Genomic DNA, 19115 nt, shown 5'->3' on the forward strand with positions numbered 1-19115 from the left:
TGGTTGGGTTTGGTGCCCCGGGGACCAGACCTGGGGATGCAGAAGCGGGAGGCGAGCCTAGGGGTCTTTCTTGGTCCTCGACTGTCCCATGATTAGTGAGCGTCTAGAAACTGTCCCCCGCATGGGTTTAAAAAGAACACTGAGCGCCGAGGGAGTGTGACAGTCACTTTGGAGGGCTCGGGTGGCCAGCCGGGCGAGGCTTTCGGAACCCCCGGCGGCACCGGGCTGGTCGCGGGCTTAGCAGCAGCAGCTGGTGCAGCGGCCTGGGGCTGGCTGCTCGCGGCGTGCCGGGCCCTTCTCTGCGCTTGGCCCGCCGTGTGAGCCGGGCGGGCGGCGGGAGGGCGGTGGGAGGGGCTCCTGTGGCCCGGGGGCCCTCGCCGGCCCCGAAGCGCGTGGGGTGGGCGGGGGCGAGGCCGCCGGGAACAAAGTCCAGGCCCCGCGGCCGCAGCCCTGGTGCGCCCAGCAGCTCGGCCAGAGACGCGCGAGGTCCCAGGTGAGGGGAGCTTGGGCGCGCCGGCTCCGACCGGGGGACTCCGGCGACAGTGGGCTCCGGGCGGCGGCAGCGCGACCTCCACGCGGCGTCCCCGCGCCCCGCGACCTGTCAACCGGTCCCGATCCCTCGAGCAGGGTCTGCGAGGAGGCTGGTCGACCTCCCCGCAGTGGGTGGGTGTTCTTGGACCTGAGACTGTGGTTTCTCCCTAGGCTGAGATGGATCTAGAGGCGGGAAGGCTCGCAACAGTCCGGATCCCCAAGAATACGGAGGACGAATTTGAACGTGGCAGCAGCAACAGGTACATGACCCGCAGCCGCCGCTTTTCCGCGACACGTGAATCAGCAGGGCCAAATCTGGCTGAGGGAAGAAGCTGAGAAAATCGGATGATGCCTTTGGCCTTTGTTTTGGAGCTTCCGTAGAGTCTTGTCTGAGGTTCTGACCTTACCCAAGGAATGTCACTGAGGCTTCTTTTGCAGCAGGCTCAGGAAGAAGAGGATGTGTTTAAAAGTGCCCGCGTCTCTTTGGGCAGGGTGATTCGATGAATATGTGTGGCATAACATTCCTTGCGTTATGTAACTCAAAACTTTTCCGAAAAACTTTCATAAACATCATCTGATCTTTTATGCTTGCAGAGCATCAGACGTGTCATTGACGGTTGTGCTTTTTAAACAAGCGCAGTGAAGCAGAAACCTCCTTCCTCCCCCTCGTTATTCCTCTTCCTCATTTTACCCATCCCACCCCGTTCCTCCCAGCGCCAGGCTCTTCCATCTTTCTCCCCTGTGGGTGGTGAGGGGTGAAGGGGGTAGGGGCACCTGGAGCAGCCTCATTCGTCCTAACCTGTGCTTCCAAAGAAATTTTTGTTCAGATGCAAGGGGGAAACCTCTTTCTTGAACGTCTTCCTTCCTGTGACGGCTCTCGGGTTCCCAGAGGCCCTTGTTGCCCACACTTCACGGACCTCAGTAGGGGCAGAAGCAAACCAGTCAGTGACATGTTGTCATTGTCCGCCTTTCAACGTGGGAATAGTGAATCACTTCCGCCTTCAGCTTCAGTTTACGAGGCTGCTGTGGTCTCTGAGTTCATGCCAGGCCACCCAGAACTAATTGAACTGTGTCATCCAGTGATCACCCCGAGGGACAAATTTTATCAGGTTCTGTAGTGTGTCCTCAAGCTGCAAGGGACCTGATTAGTCAACGGAAAACGTGCCTATCTGGTGGTTCAACTGAGGCATTATTTTTGTCTGTTAACGTCTTCATCCAGTGATCTTGCCTTGTTCCTTCTACGTACCATGGTATTCATTCACCGAAAATTTGGCGTGCCACATAAAATGGGTATTATTTCTGCTAGAAAATAATTGATATTCTTTCTACTAGAAAAATGTGGGTTTCGTCAGCTGACAGTTTAGACTGGGATTGACTGTGAAACTATAAATAGATGCCATTTTCTGGAAGAAGGCTATTTATGTATTGCACTGGCTGAACATTTGATGAGTGTACAGAGGGGGTTTCCTGCAAAAGATGCAGTGACAGAACCCAAGGAAGTCCTCAGAAGTGGAGCTCACAGCCTTGTGTTGGAAAGAAGACAGTTCAAAAGAGAAATAGAAAAAGCTAAGAATAAGTTGAAACTGTAAGATTATGAAATGAAGTGTAAGGAGACAAATTTTTATAAAAAGCAGACTAAAGCTCGTACATTAAAGGAAGTTCAGCTCACTTCAGTTATCTAGGGCACATTGAGAGTTAGTTACATGCTTGTTGCAATCATGCCGTTATTGCCTATGGCACATTGTTTTGAACATATTTCATTGCAGATGTCTGTCCTTTGATTTTAGCAAATGTTCTAGATAATTTGGGATCGAGTCCTATGAGTAAAACTTTGTCACCTACCTGGACATTTAAGCTAAATAAATTCCTTTTAGTTTTAAAAAAAAAGTCAGCTCTCCTAGAGTTTTCATTTATTGTATGGAAGATAGATATAAATAATACGTATGCTGAATATGTAAACTACAGCAAATGTTAGAAGGTAATGAATGCTATGGAAAAGCATTAATCAAGGCTAAAGAAATCAGGAGTGCAAAAAGGAAGTCGTTTGCAATTTTAAGTAGGGTGGTTAAGGGAGGTCTTACTGAGAAGGCAGTATCGGAGCAAGAACTTGAAAGAAATGAGAGAAGTGTGTAGCATCGGAGGGAGACCATTCCTGGCACAGGCAGTAAAGACCCTGCGATGGGAGCATGTCTGGAAGGTTCACAGAACAGCGACAGCAGAGACACCAGGGTGGCTGGAGCAGAGCAAGCAGCAGTGGGAACGGGCACTGTGGTCAGAGAGGTGACAAGGAAACATCATGTGGGGCCCTAGAGGCTAACGTAAGGATTTGGCTTTTACTCTGAGAAAAGTGGAAGCCATTGTAAGTCTTTGAGCAGAGGAGTAGCATGATACAAATTGAGAGTTTTTTAAAAATCTGCGTTATTGACGTATAGTTGATTTACAATGTTGTATTAATTTCTGCTATACAGCAAAGTGATTCAGTTATGCATATATATGCATTCTTTTTTTATTCTTTTCCATTATGGTTTATCACAGGATATTGAATATAGTTCCCTGTGCTATACAGTAGGACCTTGTTGTTTATCCATCCTGTATGTAATAGTTTGCGTCTGCTAACCACAAACTCCCAATCCATCCCTCTCCCCACAACTCTTGGCAACCACATGACTTGAGTTTTTAAATGACTACTCTGACTACTGTGTTGAGGAAAGACTAAAGTGGGCATAAGTGGAAGTGGAGAAACAAGGCAGGAGTTCTTCTGGCTATTGGGATAGCCATAAAATTGGTGAGCAGTGGTTGAATTCTAGATGTATTTTGAATGCAGAGTTGACGGGATTTCCTGACACCACTCCCTGTAATCATTCAGAAGGGTGGCCTTTACTAATTTTATTTTATTATTTATTTAATATAAATTTTAAAATTTAATTTTATTTATATCTGGCTGCGTTGGGTCTTCGTTGCTGCACGCAGGCTTTCTCTAGTTGCAGCAAGCGGAGGCTACTCTTTGCAGCTGTGCGCGGGCTTCTCATCGCGGTGGCTTCTCTTGTTGTGGAGCATGGACTCTAGGTGCATGGGCTTCAATAGTTGTGGCACACGGGCTCAGTAGTTGAGGCTCGCGGGCTCTAGAGCTCAGGCTCAGTAGTTGTGGTGCACGGGCTTAGTTGCTCCACATCATGTGGGATCTTTCATGACCAGGGCTCAAACCCGTGTCCCCTGCGTTGGCAGGCGGATTCTTAACCACTGCGCCACCAGGGAAGTCCCAGCCTTTACTAATTTTAGATCAATATGTATGATTTTAGCAAGTGAAGGATTAATTGATCTGGAGGACACTGTTAACATAGTCATCTTCCCTCTGTGTGTGAGCTCTGCAAGACAGGTGACCGTCTCCCGGTTATCCAGAGATTCCTATAGTAACTTGGATGGTTACCTTTGCACTTGGTGATTGCCTTGCAGTCGAAACTGGATAATTTCGACAATTTGTGGACATCACTATTTTATATTTGAAAGTATAATGTTGATACCCTGAGAAAACCATAATTCAAAAAGAGACATGTACCACAATGTTCACTGCCGCACTATTTACAATAGCCAGGACATGGAAGCAACCTAAGTGTCCATTGACAGATGAATGGATAAAGAAGGTGTGGCGCATATATACAGTGGAATATGAGCCATAAAAAGAAACAAAATTGAGTTATTTCTAGTGAGGTGGATGGACCTAGAGTCTGTCTTATAGAGTGAAGTAAGTCAGAAAGAGAAAAACAAATACCATATGCTAACGCATATATATGGAGTCTAAAAAAAAAAATGGTTCTAATGAACGTAGGGGCAGGACAGGAATAAAGACGCAGATGTAGAGAATGGACTAGAAGACATGGGAGCGGCGGGGAGAGGAGGCTGGGACAAAGTGAGAGAGTGGCACTGACATATATACACTACAAAATGTAAAATAGGTAGCTAGTGGGAAGCAGCTGCATGGCACAGGGAGATCAGCTTGGTGCTTTGTGACTACCTAGAGGGATGGGATAGGGAGGGTGGGAGGGAGACGCAAGACGGAGGAGATATGGGGATATATGTATACATACAGCTGATTCACTTTGTTATACAGCAGAAACTAACACAACATTGTAAAGCAATTATACTCCAATAAAGATGTTAAATATATATATAATATTGAATATGATAACTACTCAAATTTATATTCAATTGAAATATTTTGTAACAGTTTTTAAATTCAGTCAATTATATTTTTTTACAGCAAACAAGATAAGGAGAAAACGAAGAAAGTAAATTTGATTGGACCATTAACATTGGTAAGCTGTGAAATATTAAATATGAATAATTCCTGCCTTCATTTAAATTTGATGTCTCGGATCCATAGTTATAGCAGTACTTTAAGACTGTCTACAGGCAGCAATAGGTTTTCCCTGCTGCACCTGTGCTGTCCTGGATTGGCTAACCAGAGCTAACTGGTGTACTGGGAAATTGAAAATAGGACTTGTGTTCGTAGCAGCATACAAACGAACCAATTTCAGGAAAATGCATCTCAGCACTTGTTTCACAAAAAAACCCGAATTTAGTTTAAAATAAGCTTGCATATAAAGAGATTGTTAACTACAGAAAATTGTAAAAGATTAAGAAATTTATTATGTTCACGTTGGCTTCCAGGAAAATTGATTAAATATGGAGTTACTGTTATGGACTCAGATATGTTTACAACAATTCTCAGTGGTTTTCTGCTGGTCCAAGGCAAGCCAACATACTTTTGGAAGAAGGCAAATCTGTTTTTCATTTGTAATATGTTTAAGAGAGGGGACCCATGGAAGTGTTTGCCCACTGTTGGTGAATATGATGTGTTTCAAACTATGACGGCCATTTTTTGATAGCAGAGAAGTTGGTATTAAGCAGCATGTCAGCTGAAACCTCCAACTTATTAAGTAAGGGATGAGAGGACACCAAAATGTCCACACTCTGGAGCATTGCTGCATTCGTCTCATGTCACCATAAAGCCCCTGTTCGTCCTCTTCTCCCTTATGCTTGTGATGTTTTTGTTTAAAAGTCTCAGTAAGGGTAACATTTTTTCAATTTAGTACTTTAGAGAATAAATTGTTTGTGAAACTAAATCTGGTTTTAATGCGTAGGTTTTATTTTTATTTATTCATTTATTTTTATTTATTTTTGGCTGCGTTGGATCTTCGTTGCTGCGCGTGGGCTTTCTCTAGTTGCGGCGAGCGGGGGCTACTCTTCGTTGCGGTGCATGGGCTTCTCACTGCGGTGGTTTCTCTTGTTGCGGAGCACAGGCTCTAGGCGCGCGAGCTTCAATACTTGTGACTCGCGGGCTCTAGAGCGCAGGCTCAGTAGTTGTGGTGCACAGGCTTAGTTGCTCTGTGGCATGTGGGATCTTCCCAGACCGGGGATCAAACCCGTGTCCCCTGCATTGGCAGGTGGATTCTTAACCACTGCGCCACCAGGGAAATCCAGTGCACAAGTTTTAAATCTGCCTCGTAGAGAAAACAAAATGTCACTAACGTTAAAGTGGAAACAATCATTTGAATCTAAAAGTTTAACCTTAAGTTAAATGTAAGTGTAATCTTTTCACCCTCTGAATAGATATTTTTGCTGTTGTTCTGCTAGAGGTTCAGGACAAAACTGTGGGTTTGTTTTGTTTTGTTTTGTTTTGCGGTATGTGGGCCTCTCACTGTTGTGGCCTTTCCCGTTGCATAGCACAGGCTCTGGATGCGCAGGCTCAGCGGCCATGGCCCACGGGCCCAGCCGCTCCGCGGCATGTGGGATCCTCCCGGACCGGGGCACGAACCCGTGTCCCCTGCATCGGCAGGCAGACTCTCAACCACTGCGCCACCAGGGAAGCCCAAAAGTGTGTTTTTTAATAGGAGTTAGAATGCATTCTTTTTGATCTGAAAACAGATCTAGGTTTACTTAGGGTACTGCTGTGAAATTCATGGAGTTTTAAATTGAAGCTTGGAGACAATGTTTTATTTAATTAATATGAAAAACTTTTAAAATTGAGGTACAGTTAACATATTACATTATATGAGTTTCGAATGTACCATGAAAAGCACTTAAGACATTCCTCCATTTCACATAAATGTTCACTGAAGGAACATTATATGACAAACTGCTCCTGTGCTTGAACTGTGGCCCATAGACCCGAGGGCTCTATCTCCCTTCCGCAGGAGCCATAAAACGAACCTTGGGGACACTGGTCCCTTTTGTAGCAGTTTTAGGGGCCCTTCCCCGCTTGTCCTTGACTTTACCTGCTCCCCTTGTTCCATTCCAGGCCCCACCTGGCTTCTGACCCCTTGTCCCTTTCAGCACTCTTGCTTGCCCTACGTGCTTGATGATGGAACGTGGTCTCCCAGACTGAACCCCTGGAACTCTTTGAGAACAGCTTGCACACACACCCCTCACTCCCCGCCTTGTGCTTTTGACCTCAGGGTGCCCCTGCATAGGGAGCCCGTCTGACTCAGCCTGCACCCTCAGGGGTCCCACTCCACCAAGCCTGACTCATCATCCATTCTTTGGGTCACCGATCCTTGTTCCCCAAAGGGGGTGAGGTGAGGGAAATGGGCAGAAGGAAAGGTTAAAAAGACAGGAAGGATGCAAGGGACAGAGAGGAAGGTATAGAAACAGAAAACTTATAGACGGAAGATGTAGTCCGGAAGGCAGAGGAGGAAAGAAGAACAAAGAGAGAGAGCCATAGTTCAGTCAATCAGAAATGGTGAGAAAACCATTGTGGGGCAATTGTACTCCGGTAGAGATGTAAAAAAAAAAAAAAAGAAAGAAAAAAAGAAATGGTGAGAAAAAGTGAGAATTTGGAGAGGACTAACAAAGATGGCGGGGGACAAAGTGTTTTGGAGAATTATGACACTGATTGGCTGGTTAGTTCTTAGGTGTTGTGCACTTCACTGTAACAACTGGTGTCACCCCTCTTCTCTGTAGGTGGTACTAAGTCCAAGATTGTTGGTGTGGCCCACCAGGCCTTTTAGACCTTTCTCTAGTATCGTCTTCCACGCTTTGTACTGTGCACTCAGGAATTCCACTGCGTGGAGTCACCCGAGCGCCCGTGTGGTTTCTAGTCCCCCTGCTGTTCTAAGCCTCAACATCCTCCGCTTCCTCTGCACTTCCCATTTCTTCTTCAGCTAATTCCCCCTTACCTTTCAAGATTCTACAATGAGCGTCATCTCCATGAGCAAGTCTTCCCTAAAGCACACACTCAGGCACTCCTTAATGTTTGTTGCACTTCACTGTGGAGCTGCCTTCTAAAAGCGAACTTAAACCTCTTAAAGGGATCTTATCCTCAAAACCCAGAGGATCTGTTCCCCCCAACCCCTTTATAATTCTCCCTTTGAACTATTCTGAATGTCTTTCTTTTTAAATTTTATTTATTTATTTTTGACTGCGTTGGGTCTTCGTTGCTGCGCGTGGGCTTTCTCTAGTTGCAGCGAGCGGGGGCTGCTCTTTGTTGCTGTGTGCAGGCTTCTCAGTGCGGTGGCTTCCTTTGTTGCTGAGGACGGGCTTCAGTAGTTGTGGCACGCGGGCTCAGTAGTTGTGGCACCCGGGCTTAGTTGCTCTGTGGCATGTGGGATCTTCCCAGACTGGGGCTTGAACCCGTGCCCCCTACATTGGCAGGTGGATTCTTAACCACTGTGCCACCGGGGAAGCCCTGAATGTCTTTTTAAAGGACATACTATGTGTGTGTATGTAAATGATGTCTACCCCTAGCTGCTCTTAATTCACTACCTCAGGAGCTCTAGAAAATCAAACAATATTTCTTAATGGGACCAAACCTTCGTCCCTTCTGATTATATTGCACTTATCCAAATAAGATAGTGATTAAATGGAGTTAGATTGATTTCCTCACAGAATACAAAATAAATAGAATCATGAAATTAATCTGTCAGTGATTGGATTGACATTCTTTCTTCCCTAATACCTTTATTTGCAACTGTTACAAAAGTACTGACATTAAATAAAAATCCGAAGAACATATCATTGTGGAAAAAGAGAAATCCTGTTACACAAGCTAAGTATTCTTATCTTTTCTTTCTTTCTTTTTTTTTTTTTTAGTTTCGATATTCTGATTGGCAGGATAAATTATTTATGTCCTTTGGCACTATCATGGCCATAGCTCATGGGTCAGGTCTCCCCCTCATGATGATAGTATTTGGAGAAATGACTGACAGATTTGTTAATATTGGAGGAAACTTCTCCTTTCCAGGTAAGCATTTCTCTATTTAAATATATATATATGTATTTTATATATATGTTTAACTGAGTGGAAGATTAGACATTGAGTTTTCTATTCATCCTCTACTTGCTTCATGGTTCAGACATCTGGGTGACTCCAGATATCACAGAAGGGGTTGTAACAGTCTCAGAAAACTTCCTCAAATACTCATTTAAACTTCAACAAATAGGTGTATGCTATTTGACTTTAAATATAGAATAAGGAAGCACCCATCTCCAGAAAGTTTTGCATTTAAATAAAGTAAGGAAGTCAGTCTACGTGAGGATGGTGGAACTATAACAGAGTATGTCTGTGCAGTGTCCATCCCATCAGTGATTACTGATGAGCTTCAGAATATATCAGTTTGCGTGGTAGTACTTCTTAGCTATGCTCAGCTTGTAGGTGTTTCTGGTTTTCTTTTTTTTATCTTCCCCCATCCTTTTTGCTAAAATTAGACCCACTTTCTGTCTCTAATTTTTGGATCAACAAGGTTGACTTGTTTACTTGACAGAATACTAAAGAGTCAATGGACTCAATGTGAAAATGATGTGCTTTGAAACTCACTCAAAGGACTATAATTACTGAAGAGCCAAAGGAGTCCTGTAAGTTAATGTCATCTATGTGAGAGGCTGTGTCAGCAGCACTGAAGTGCGGTTTCAATGCACAAAGTTATTTTCATATTAGCCAGATTTAACATAGAAAGGAAGATGTTCATGCTTTCTGTGAAGCATTATAGCTCAGTTCCTCCCAAGAGACCTGTGAGCACTAGGCTGGAGAAGCCCGAGTGAAGCTTTACTGGCACACAGATGGTGAAATAGAAGGAAAACAACTGACAAAGGAAAGGCAGCTTTCACAGTAAAGATATCTGAGAAAAAGTGGACTCTATAATTTAGATGACACTCAGTAAGAGTTTTCAGTGTTCACTGATTGAGAACTACATATTTGCTTAGCATTGTAGGGCTTAATTGTAATTACCTAAGAGAACATGATTGCTTAATTTATACAACAGGGGAAAAAAGCTGTACTTTACATAAATATTGATGAATATTAATGCCTTTTAGAAGTCTAGTAAAAGCATCCTTCAAAAGTTAAATCAAGCTCCTACAAAAATAGTTTATTTACTCTCCAGTACTCTTGTCTCTGAGAAGAACCTCTTTATAATAAAAATAACACCAATAATAGTAACCTTTCATTGTGTATATCGTGTGCTAGGTCTTATTTCACTTAAGCCTCCAAGAACCGTCCCACACAGTAGGTAATATTATTTTCTGTGACACATGAAGACACTGAGGCTTGTCCAGAGTTATACAGTATTAGGGCAGAATTCAAACCCAGGTCTTTCTGCCATCCCAGCCATGACCATATACATTATACTGCCAATGTAAATAACTTTCTCCTTTAAAAAAATGTGTTTGGCAAAGTTTTAAATGGATTACTTGTGCTTGACCAGTGGCCAGAACTTCAACACCATAAAGGTAAAATTGGAGTAAGATAGGATAGCTTAAAAAGCCTTCAAGGAAATGAGGAATTTTCTATTTGTTTTCCTTGTACTTCTTATAAGATCTATATCTATAAGACACACACACACACACATACAGTAGGATGATGCCTATATTCAAACGCATCAATAAAAAATGGGTCTCAACTCAGGATTTAAAAAAATCAGATTAACGAATGAGTAGATAAACAAAATGTGTTATATACATACAAGGGAATATTATTCAGCCTTAATAAGGAAGTTCAGACACCTGCTACAACATGGTTGACCCTTGAGGACATTATGCTAAGTGAAAAAAGCCTGTCACAAAAAGACAATTATTGTATCATTCCACTTAGATGAGGTGTCTATAGTAGCCAAATTCATAGAAACAGAAAGTAAGATAGTGGTAGCAGGCTTGGGGGAGGAGAAAACGGGGAGTTGTTGTTTAATGGGCATAGTTTCAGTTGGGGGAAGGTGAAAAAGTTCTGGAGGTTGGTTGTACAACAGCGTGAATATATTTAACACTGCTTAACTATACACTTAAAATGGTTAAGATGGTTTTGTGTATATTATCACAGTTAAATTTTTTGAGAAATCTGATGCAGTGCTCTTATCACAGGGGAGTTGGCATTTGGTTCGGTTTTATCCGTCCTATTTTTGTTTTTGCTAACACCACAGTAATTCCACAACTTTCTTATTTGGAGCAGTTTGCTTGTCTTTTCTGTGTTTCTAATGATGCAACCGTATCGCTTTGAAGCTGGAATGGCAGACAGGTGCCATGTACTGTGCCCAGGGCTAAATTCAAGATCTCTCTGGGACATGGCATGAGCTTACTTACAGACCTGTAATACCTGGAGTGATAAACTCACCCGAGTTGCCAGCTTAGTTTCAGTGGCCTCCAAATTAAATGACACTTGGTCCTCTACAGCCGCATTTGTCATTAGGCGTATTAGCTGTCTTGGAGGGTTTGGAATGGGAAGTTCAAATGTTATTAATTCCAATGTCCGCTCTTTAGTAGTGTGTACAAATAATACTCCCGTGCCTCTTTGGAGAAGACGAAGTTGTTATATTTCATACTCAGAGAGCTCATTGGTATGTTTACATTTGTAGTTTAGCAAAAATCCTGGGGATTGAGAGTAGATAGAGTATTCAGCTGTACTTAGCTGAGCTCACTAGCTCATCTCATAGAGAGGATGTTATTTAGAGTCTTATTCTTTAGAATCGTTGGATTCTTGGACAGCTAGACTAGATGGGAGCCAAATGAGAAGGGAATGTTAGAAGAAAAAAAGGTTTAATTACAGGAGGGCCTGATGGTGCCTTACTGTGAACAGAGCCCATCCTTGTCAACAGAATAAAGGCTCTGTGACGAGGTTGTTCCGTCACAATGACTCAGTTGTGCAGAAATTATGCATAAAACATTCCTCATCCAAACCTAAGAATGGAGTCATAGGAAACAGTTTTTCTGCAGAGTATTAGGAACCTGATATCTTATGCCAAATCTATGTGACTGTAGTAATGTAGGAGATTCTGTGGAGAAATCAATATACCCTGCGTGCCCTTGCATTGCCACATAGATGAGAGGAAAAGGCAGTTTTGAGTCCCAGTTACCTTAATTAATTACCCACACTGCCAAAGCTGCCTGGACATGCACCAACTCTGTCCTGTGCTGAGTGTTTCTATATAATAAAAGAAGTCCCGGGCAGAATCAAGTAAGGCAGACATTGATTTACTTTGAGACTCAGAGTGACCTTATGTAATGTCTCCCCATGTAATCCTTAAGGTATACATTTATTATTTAGGCCCTTACCAGCTTATGACTTTGGGCAAATTACTTAACCTCTATAATCCCTACTGTTCTCACCTTTGAAAGGTAGACTTACTGATAGAATTAAATGAGACAGTTTATGTCAAGTGTCTGGAACATAAATATTGGGGGGAAACTAGCTGTAAGAACTTGGATATGAAACAACCACTCTAAGATTCTGTTTCCCCATCTATGAAATGGATGAATTATATGGGAGCTCTCTAAAATGAATAGGCGGCTTCTAGAGTTCCCCATTTCCTCATTATGGGAGGCATTCAGGCAGACTAGAGTAGGAGTTCTCCATCCTGGAACATTAGAATCAGTTGGGGACACTTTTTAGAATTATGATCTAGGCTCAGCCAGAGGTTCTGATTCAGCTGGTCTTGGATGGAGCCTGGGCAGCTATATTTTTTCAGGCTCCCCACGGGATTCTAACAGGCAGACAGCGTTGTGAAGCATTCAACCACATAACTACTTAAAGACTGTTTAGGAGACTGAAGCTTAATAGGTAGCATCTGAGAAGACCAGGTCGAGGCCTTTTCCAGAACTAATTCCATGAGATTTCCAGGTCTAGAATTCCAGATTTCGTTCCATGGCTCTTCCAGGAACGAGACATCAACACACATTTGCCTCACATTTGTGGTCAGGCAGCAGAAACTCTTGGTTTCCTGAGGGCTTTGGGGCTCCTACGGTTACTAACCCAGAATTAGATTGCCATTCTTGGCCTGGGACTCTGAGAAAGGAGCAGGTCAAACTTGGACTGTTTGTAGATTCTTATTTCCTAGCAGGGAGGGTCAATCTGAGTTGTAATATTGGTGTTGGAGGAGAGTAAAACTCATTCTAGGATTTCACCTGATTTCTACATTCAGGGGGAAAAAATAGCCAGGTACCCATATATCTGCAGGTTGCCTGTGGTTTTGAACAATGGTTTCTACAGATACCACAGCTTTAGGATAGCTTGTCTGCCTCTAATTCGAAACACGGTTCCAATGTCGCATATCAAAGGTGTCAGATTTATGAACTCAGGAAGGAAATGAGCTTGCAAAATGGAACAGATAAGAACAGAAGTAAAATACGGTCTGATTCCTCAAGGATCTAGTAACTGATAAAGAGCTAGATTAATAAGCAGAAACACTTCACTATGAACATCCGTAGAAAGAACAATCCTAAGGGGAAAATTATGCCACCATCAGGGCCACATGCCTGGTAATTGATCCTGACAGTAGTTTAAAATAAATTTCTACCTTATTTTCCTTTGGAGGAAGGTAAGAATGGTAACACAGCACCCAGAAAACATAATCTAAGGCTAGTACAAAGACTAGTTTCTCTGCTAGCATCATGGTAAATGGGAAATGCCTACCCTGGTGTGCTTTCTCATCAATGCTGTGGTGACATTTTATCCTATGATTATGTGAATGCAGTAGATATGGGCTGCTTCCTTTTTATTTTTTCACTCTGTGTTTTTGAAAAAGTGAAAATAAGTCATTACCACATGAATCAATCACTGTAGTATAGTGTCAGGAGCTGTATGGTATAGTGTTAGGACTCTCAGCCTACTTGCTAGCTGTGTGACTTTGGGTAAGTTACTTTATCTCCCTGTGCTTCAATTTCTTCATCTGTAAAATGGGAATTTATGAAATAGTCCTACCTCATAGAGTTGCTGTGAAACTTAAATGAAGTAATGCATGTAAAGTGTTGAGAACAATGCCTGGCATGTAATAAATGCTCAATAAATCCTAGCTATTACTAAAACATGTAAACCAGAAAAGGCACATGGACATTTTTATCAAATTAGTTCAAATTAAAAGACAATTTCCTTCCAGTTAATACTGCTTTAAAAATACCAGGACAGGGAATGCAGGATGGTGACCGAGTACCAGTGATCTACTGACTTGTCTTTGAGCAACTCAGCTATCTTTTCTTTTCTTTAACTTTTCTTCCTTTGCAATGAATGTAATTCAGCCTTTCTATTACTTACGTCGTGAGGAAGCATGTAAGGGAAAACACACACATATAGTAAAGTAAAATCAAAAGAAGCAAGTATGTGGAAAGTGCTTTGCGCCACTAAGAAAAAAAGTGCCCCTTAAATCTTGTGTTTTCTATGTGGACCATTTCTTTTTTCCCCCTCTGCCTTCTGTATGCCCTTCGTCAGCTCCTCTCTGCTGCCTTAGGAAGCTGCTTCGCTTCAAGGCCCAAGACCTCTAGGAAGGCGGCTAAACCTGGGAGGGCTTAACTTCCCCCAACTGGACCCTAAATGCACCTAAACCCTTGGGCCCTTTACATGAGTCAAATGAAAAGAGTGACTTGAGAGTGAAAAGGAAAGAGAAAAAAGATTTTTAAAACCTGGCAGTGCCTTTCAAAAATGTCTTATTTTTGTTTTGTTTTGTTTTTATTTAGTGAATTTTTCCTTGTTAATGCTAAATCCAGCCAGAATTCTGGAAGAAGAAATGACTAGGTAATTGGCTAATATATGCATATATACATATGTACTTCTTTATGGTGTACTTTTAAAAACATTTTATTTGAAAATAATTTCAAACTTACGAATAGTTTTAAGAATGTACAAAGAGTCCCTATATACGCTTTACCTTTTGTTAGACACTTTAACCTATTGTTTTCATTTATTCCCCCTCCCCTGCCATTTAAATAAACTGCACAGAGTATGACCCTTTACTCATAAATTCTTCAGCACGGTTCCTAAGAACAGGACATTCTCTTTACAACCACAGTACAGCTATCAACCTCAGTACATTTAATATTGATACAATACTTTGATCCAATCTATCATCTGTATTCCAGTTTTGTCCGTTGATCCAGTAATGTCATTTATGGCATTTTTCCCCTCATTCAGCCTTCTTCGTAGAAATCCCAAAAGCCTGTCACATATCGTTTGTATGTTTACGTATCAACTAATGCTGCTGACGTAAATGAGTACTGTCTGTTTGCCATAGCAGGCCTGAAAGGCTTCTTTCTGGAAACAGTTTGTAAAATGATGTAGAAAATATATTTGAGAGTATTGAAATTGAATTTATTACTTTTAAAGATAGTAACTTTTGGGACTTCCCTTATGGTCCTGTGGTTAAGACTCCGCGCTTCCAACACAGGGGGCACAATTTCCATCCCTGGTAGAGGAACTAAGATGCCACATGCTGCGGGGCATGCCCAAAAAACTAAAAATAAATTAATTAAATTTAAAAAAAAATAAAGATACTAACTTTCCTCTAATTTAGTGAAGACTTCACTCCAAATTGGTTTGAATTCATGACATTTTAGCGTTCTATTTTTATTTTTTTTATTTTTTAAGATGTTGGGGGTAGGAGTTTATTGATTAATTAATTAATTTTGGCTGTGTTGGGTCTTCGTTTCTGTGCGAGGGCTTTCTCTAGTTGTGGCAAGTGGGGGCCACTCTTCATCGCGGTGCGCGGGCCTCTCACTATTGCGGCCTCTCTTGTTGCGGGGCACAGGCTCCAGACACGCACAGGCTCAGTAGTTGTGGCTCACGGGACCAGTCGCTCCGCGGCATGTGGGGTCCTCCCAGACCAGGGCTCGAACCCGTGTCCCCTGCATTAGCAGGCAGATTCTCAACCACTGCACCACCGGGGAAGCCCCTAGCGTTCTATTTTTAAAACACCTTTCAACTTCTGCCAATTAGGAAGAGGGTTTTTTGTTCTTTGTGTAAACAATACGGGAAAACTTATACTAAGAACCATTTTGCATGCTCGGTCTGTTTAGTCCTGTATTTGCAATGTGGTGCACTTTTTAAGTACAGTAAGATATGCAAGTCTAGAATATGAATTATGAAAGAGGCAAATTGTGTTTACAAACTGTCAATATCAGTTTAAAAATGGTTCATGAGCACCATTATATTTTTGCAGTTAACCACAAAACTTTATTTTACCTTTGGCTGATCATTCAAGTGGATAGATTTGCCATTATCCTCTTATAATTTAAGAAAAGAGAAAAAAATTAATGTGTGTTTGTTACAATGTCCTACACGGTCTTTGTGATCTGTCTGTAAATTGGCTAATTCCCATTTCTGAATATTTCTCCCCAAAGAGATAAAGACTATATTTAAAAGAAACTTTCGAATTATTTTCCAGATATGCATATTATTATTCAGGATTAGGTGCTGGAGTTCTTGTTGCTGCCTATATACAAGTTTCATTTTGGACTTTGGCAGCTGGCCGACAGATTAAGAAAATTAGGCAAGAGTTTTTTCATGCTATTCTACGACAGGAAATAGGCTGGTTTGACATCAATGACACCACTGAACTCAATACTCGGCTAACAGAGTAAGTATACTGTTAACACCACACTTTCATAAAGAAATTAACTGCTAAGTATGTGAAAATATGTCCAAGGAAGATTTTAAATGAAAAAAATTTTTCTTCCTAGATTAAGCATTTGGTGTGTATTGGGAATAGATCATCTGATAGCCATCTCTAGAAATTACAGCCTATGCCGCAGTGTATTTTCCTTATCTGTTAGATTTTTTTGCCTTAGTTATGTAGTAGGCGTATTTGAGGAATGAGCTTACATCCTTTACTTGTTTATCTCTCATGGAGACAAACAGATATTTATCACAGGCCTGACAGATATTAAGATGACCCTCAAGATGGATGAATGAGTGAATCAATGATTGAATGAATTCACAAAGAGACTTATCTTAGTACTTATTGACTCTTCACTTATTCAACAAATATTTGAGGGCCTATTTTTTTTTTCTTTTTTTTGCGGTGCGCGGGCCTCTCACTGTTGTGGCCTCTCCCGTTGCGGAGCACAGGCTCTGGATGCGCAGGCTCAGCGGCCATGGCCCACGGGCCCAGCCGCTCCGCGGCATGTGGGATCTTCCTGGACCAGGGCACGAACCCGTGTCCCCTGCATCGGCAGGCGGACTCTCAACCACTGCGCCACCAGGGAAGCCCTTGAGGGCCTATTATGAGCCAAACAGTGTTCTAGATGTTTGTGATATACCAATGAATGAGACAAAGATCTCCTTCGTCTTGTTGCTTACGTTCCAGCAGGGGGACATAGATGATAAGCTTTTCCTGACTGGAGGTCCTGGCAAGAGGGTAGTGAGCATATGAGGTCCAAGAGAAGGGAGGATCAGAGCATGTAGGGCCTGGCTGGCCTCAGCTTTGCCACTGGGCATTTTTGATCTGAGGAGTAGCATGTTCAGATTTCCATTTTCAAAGGATCACACTGGCTGCTGTATTGAGAATAGAGTGCGTTGAAAATATCATCAAGGGTAGAAGCAAGGAGCCCTTCCCTGTTCCTGTTGCAATGCCCTTCCTAGCTCCTGCTTTTACTTTTTTTTTTTTTTTTTTGCGGCACGCGGGCCTCCCACCGCCGTGGCCCCTCCCACCGCGGAGCACAGGCTCCGGACACGCAGGCCCAGCGGGCATGGCCCACGGGCCCAACCGCTCCGCGGCATGCGAGATCCCCCCGGACCGGGGCACGAACCCGCGTCCCCCGCATCGGCAGGCGGACCCCCAACCACTGCGCCACCAGGGAAGCCCCCTAGCTCCTGCCTTTAAACAAACTGACTCATAGGTTCAAAATGCTAATGTTTCTCTAACAGGATTAACTAATTGAATAGCATCAACTTTTAATGCTATTAACTTCTTAGAAGCGTGAACTAATCCTGAATTTCTTCCTTTGTACAGTATTTAGGTGGGGAAAAATGTCATTCAAGAGGCTAAGACTGTGAAAGAGGCTTGCAGGAGTCTGAACCAGTGTTGCCTGTCTCTGTGTTTGTTAGATGTCTGCTTCACCTTTCTGACTGAAGACCTCCTGCCTGTAACCACTTAGGTGTGATCTTTTTTAGTGACATCTCCAAAATCAGTGAAGGAATTGGTGACAAGGTTGGAATGTTCTTTCAAGCAATAGCCACGTTTTTTGCAGGATTCATAGTGGGGTTTCTCAGAGGATGGAAGCTCACCCTTGTGATAATGGCCATCAGCCCTATCCTGGGACTCTCTACAGCTGTTTGGGCAAAGGTATGTGAAACGTGGGCATTTCCGTGTGTGTCAACCCACGCAGACAGAGTTATTTTCAATATGCAGGATTCTGGTACTTGTGCAGATCCATGTTAAATGTCATTTGAAACCACATCCAGGACCAAGTTGTTAATCTGGTGCTCTAATAAGGAAGATTGTTTTTAATGTGATGCAAAATGTCACAGTTATTACCTCAGTTACATTTTGTTTTTGGAACTGTTACTACTTTAGGTAAATCTTCTGGCGTACTAATTTAAATTACATAAATGGTCATGTCCTTATTTCAGGAAACATAATTTAAAAATATGACGTTCCTTCAAACTATTGCATGAATATAAAACATTTAAATAAGTTTAGATCTGTCCTATTTATTTTGAATTGTTACCTGTGACAGTTAAATGGCACTCTGACCATTTTGCCTTGCAGTAAAATCCACAAAACCTGTTCTATTTCAACCAACACTCCAGAGTTGAGAAACTTTACTGGCAATTTTTGCTCATTCTGGGGTTGATGATTTACTTAGTAGCCTCTGGCATCTCTTTTGTTTCGATTCTTCCTTTACTGTTCTCCTGCAACATCTTGTTTAGCCATCTTATTCAGTAGAATACCCGTGAGTAGGCCTGGAAGTATGGTTTCCAAAGTGATTAAAAATCGTGACACAATAAAAAAAAAAAAGGATGGTGAATCCTTTCCAAGTAGTAAGGTTTTATTTTAGTTTATTTTGCAATTAACAGAGAACAAACGGTAGTAGATACAGAACTCCACACTATTCCCAAAAAACACTATCTAGAGAACTATGTGTGGATTTCCTTTTGCTGACTCTGTTACCGAATCAAGTCCGGCTGCTCGCTGCTTAAAAACAATCAATACTTGCAAAGGTTGGTAGAAAGGAAAGTTACTTTTAATCGGAATGCTGGCAGTCTGGGGAGATGGTGGCCTTGGTGTCCCCCAAAACCCGTTTCTGAAGATTCTGTTCAGTCATGAAAGCTTTTCAATGGAAAAGGGGAAGTAACCTCAGTTAATTGTTGAGATAGGGGGTCAGAATCATCACCC

General features: G+C 42.4%; 1 protein-coding gene across 4 annotated transcripts in view; it reads left to right on the forward strand.

The window, feature by feature from the left end:
* Nucleotides 1-327: 327 nt before the first annotated feature.
* The window catches only part of ABCB4 (ATP binding cassette subfamily B member 4), a 75574-nt gene continuing 56786 nt past the window's right edge, over nucleotides 328-19115 (forward strand). Inside the window, exons 1-7 of one of the 4 annotated variants that reach the window (XM_033440162.2) lie at nucleotides 328-493; nucleotides 703-791; nucleotides 4790-4844; nucleotides 8620-8770; nucleotides 14461-14518; nucleotides 16164-16355; nucleotides 17891-18062. In XM_033440162.2, coding sequence (XP_033296053.1) covers nucleotides 709-791; nucleotides 4790-4844; nucleotides 8620-8770; nucleotides 14461-14518; nucleotides 16164-16355; nucleotides 17891-18062 — 711 coding nt within the window. In that variant the 5' untranslated portion in view covers nucleotides 328-493; nucleotides 703-708. Of the gene's footprint in view, nucleotides 494-702; nucleotides 792-4789; nucleotides 4845-8619; nucleotides 8771-14460; nucleotides 14519-16163; nucleotides 16356-17890; nucleotides 18063-19115 lie in introns of those variants that run through there. The other 3 variants (XM_049714885.1, XM_049714886.1, XM_033440191.2) reach the window with 3 other exon arrangements.

The sequence above is a fragment of the Orcinus orca genome, chromosome 9 (genome assembly GCF_937001465.1).
Source record: "Orcinus orca chromosome 9, mOrcOrc1.1, whole genome shotgun sequence".
Lineage (NCBI taxonomy): Eukaryota > Metazoa > Chordata > Mammalia > Artiodactyla > Delphinidae > Orcinus > Orcinus orca.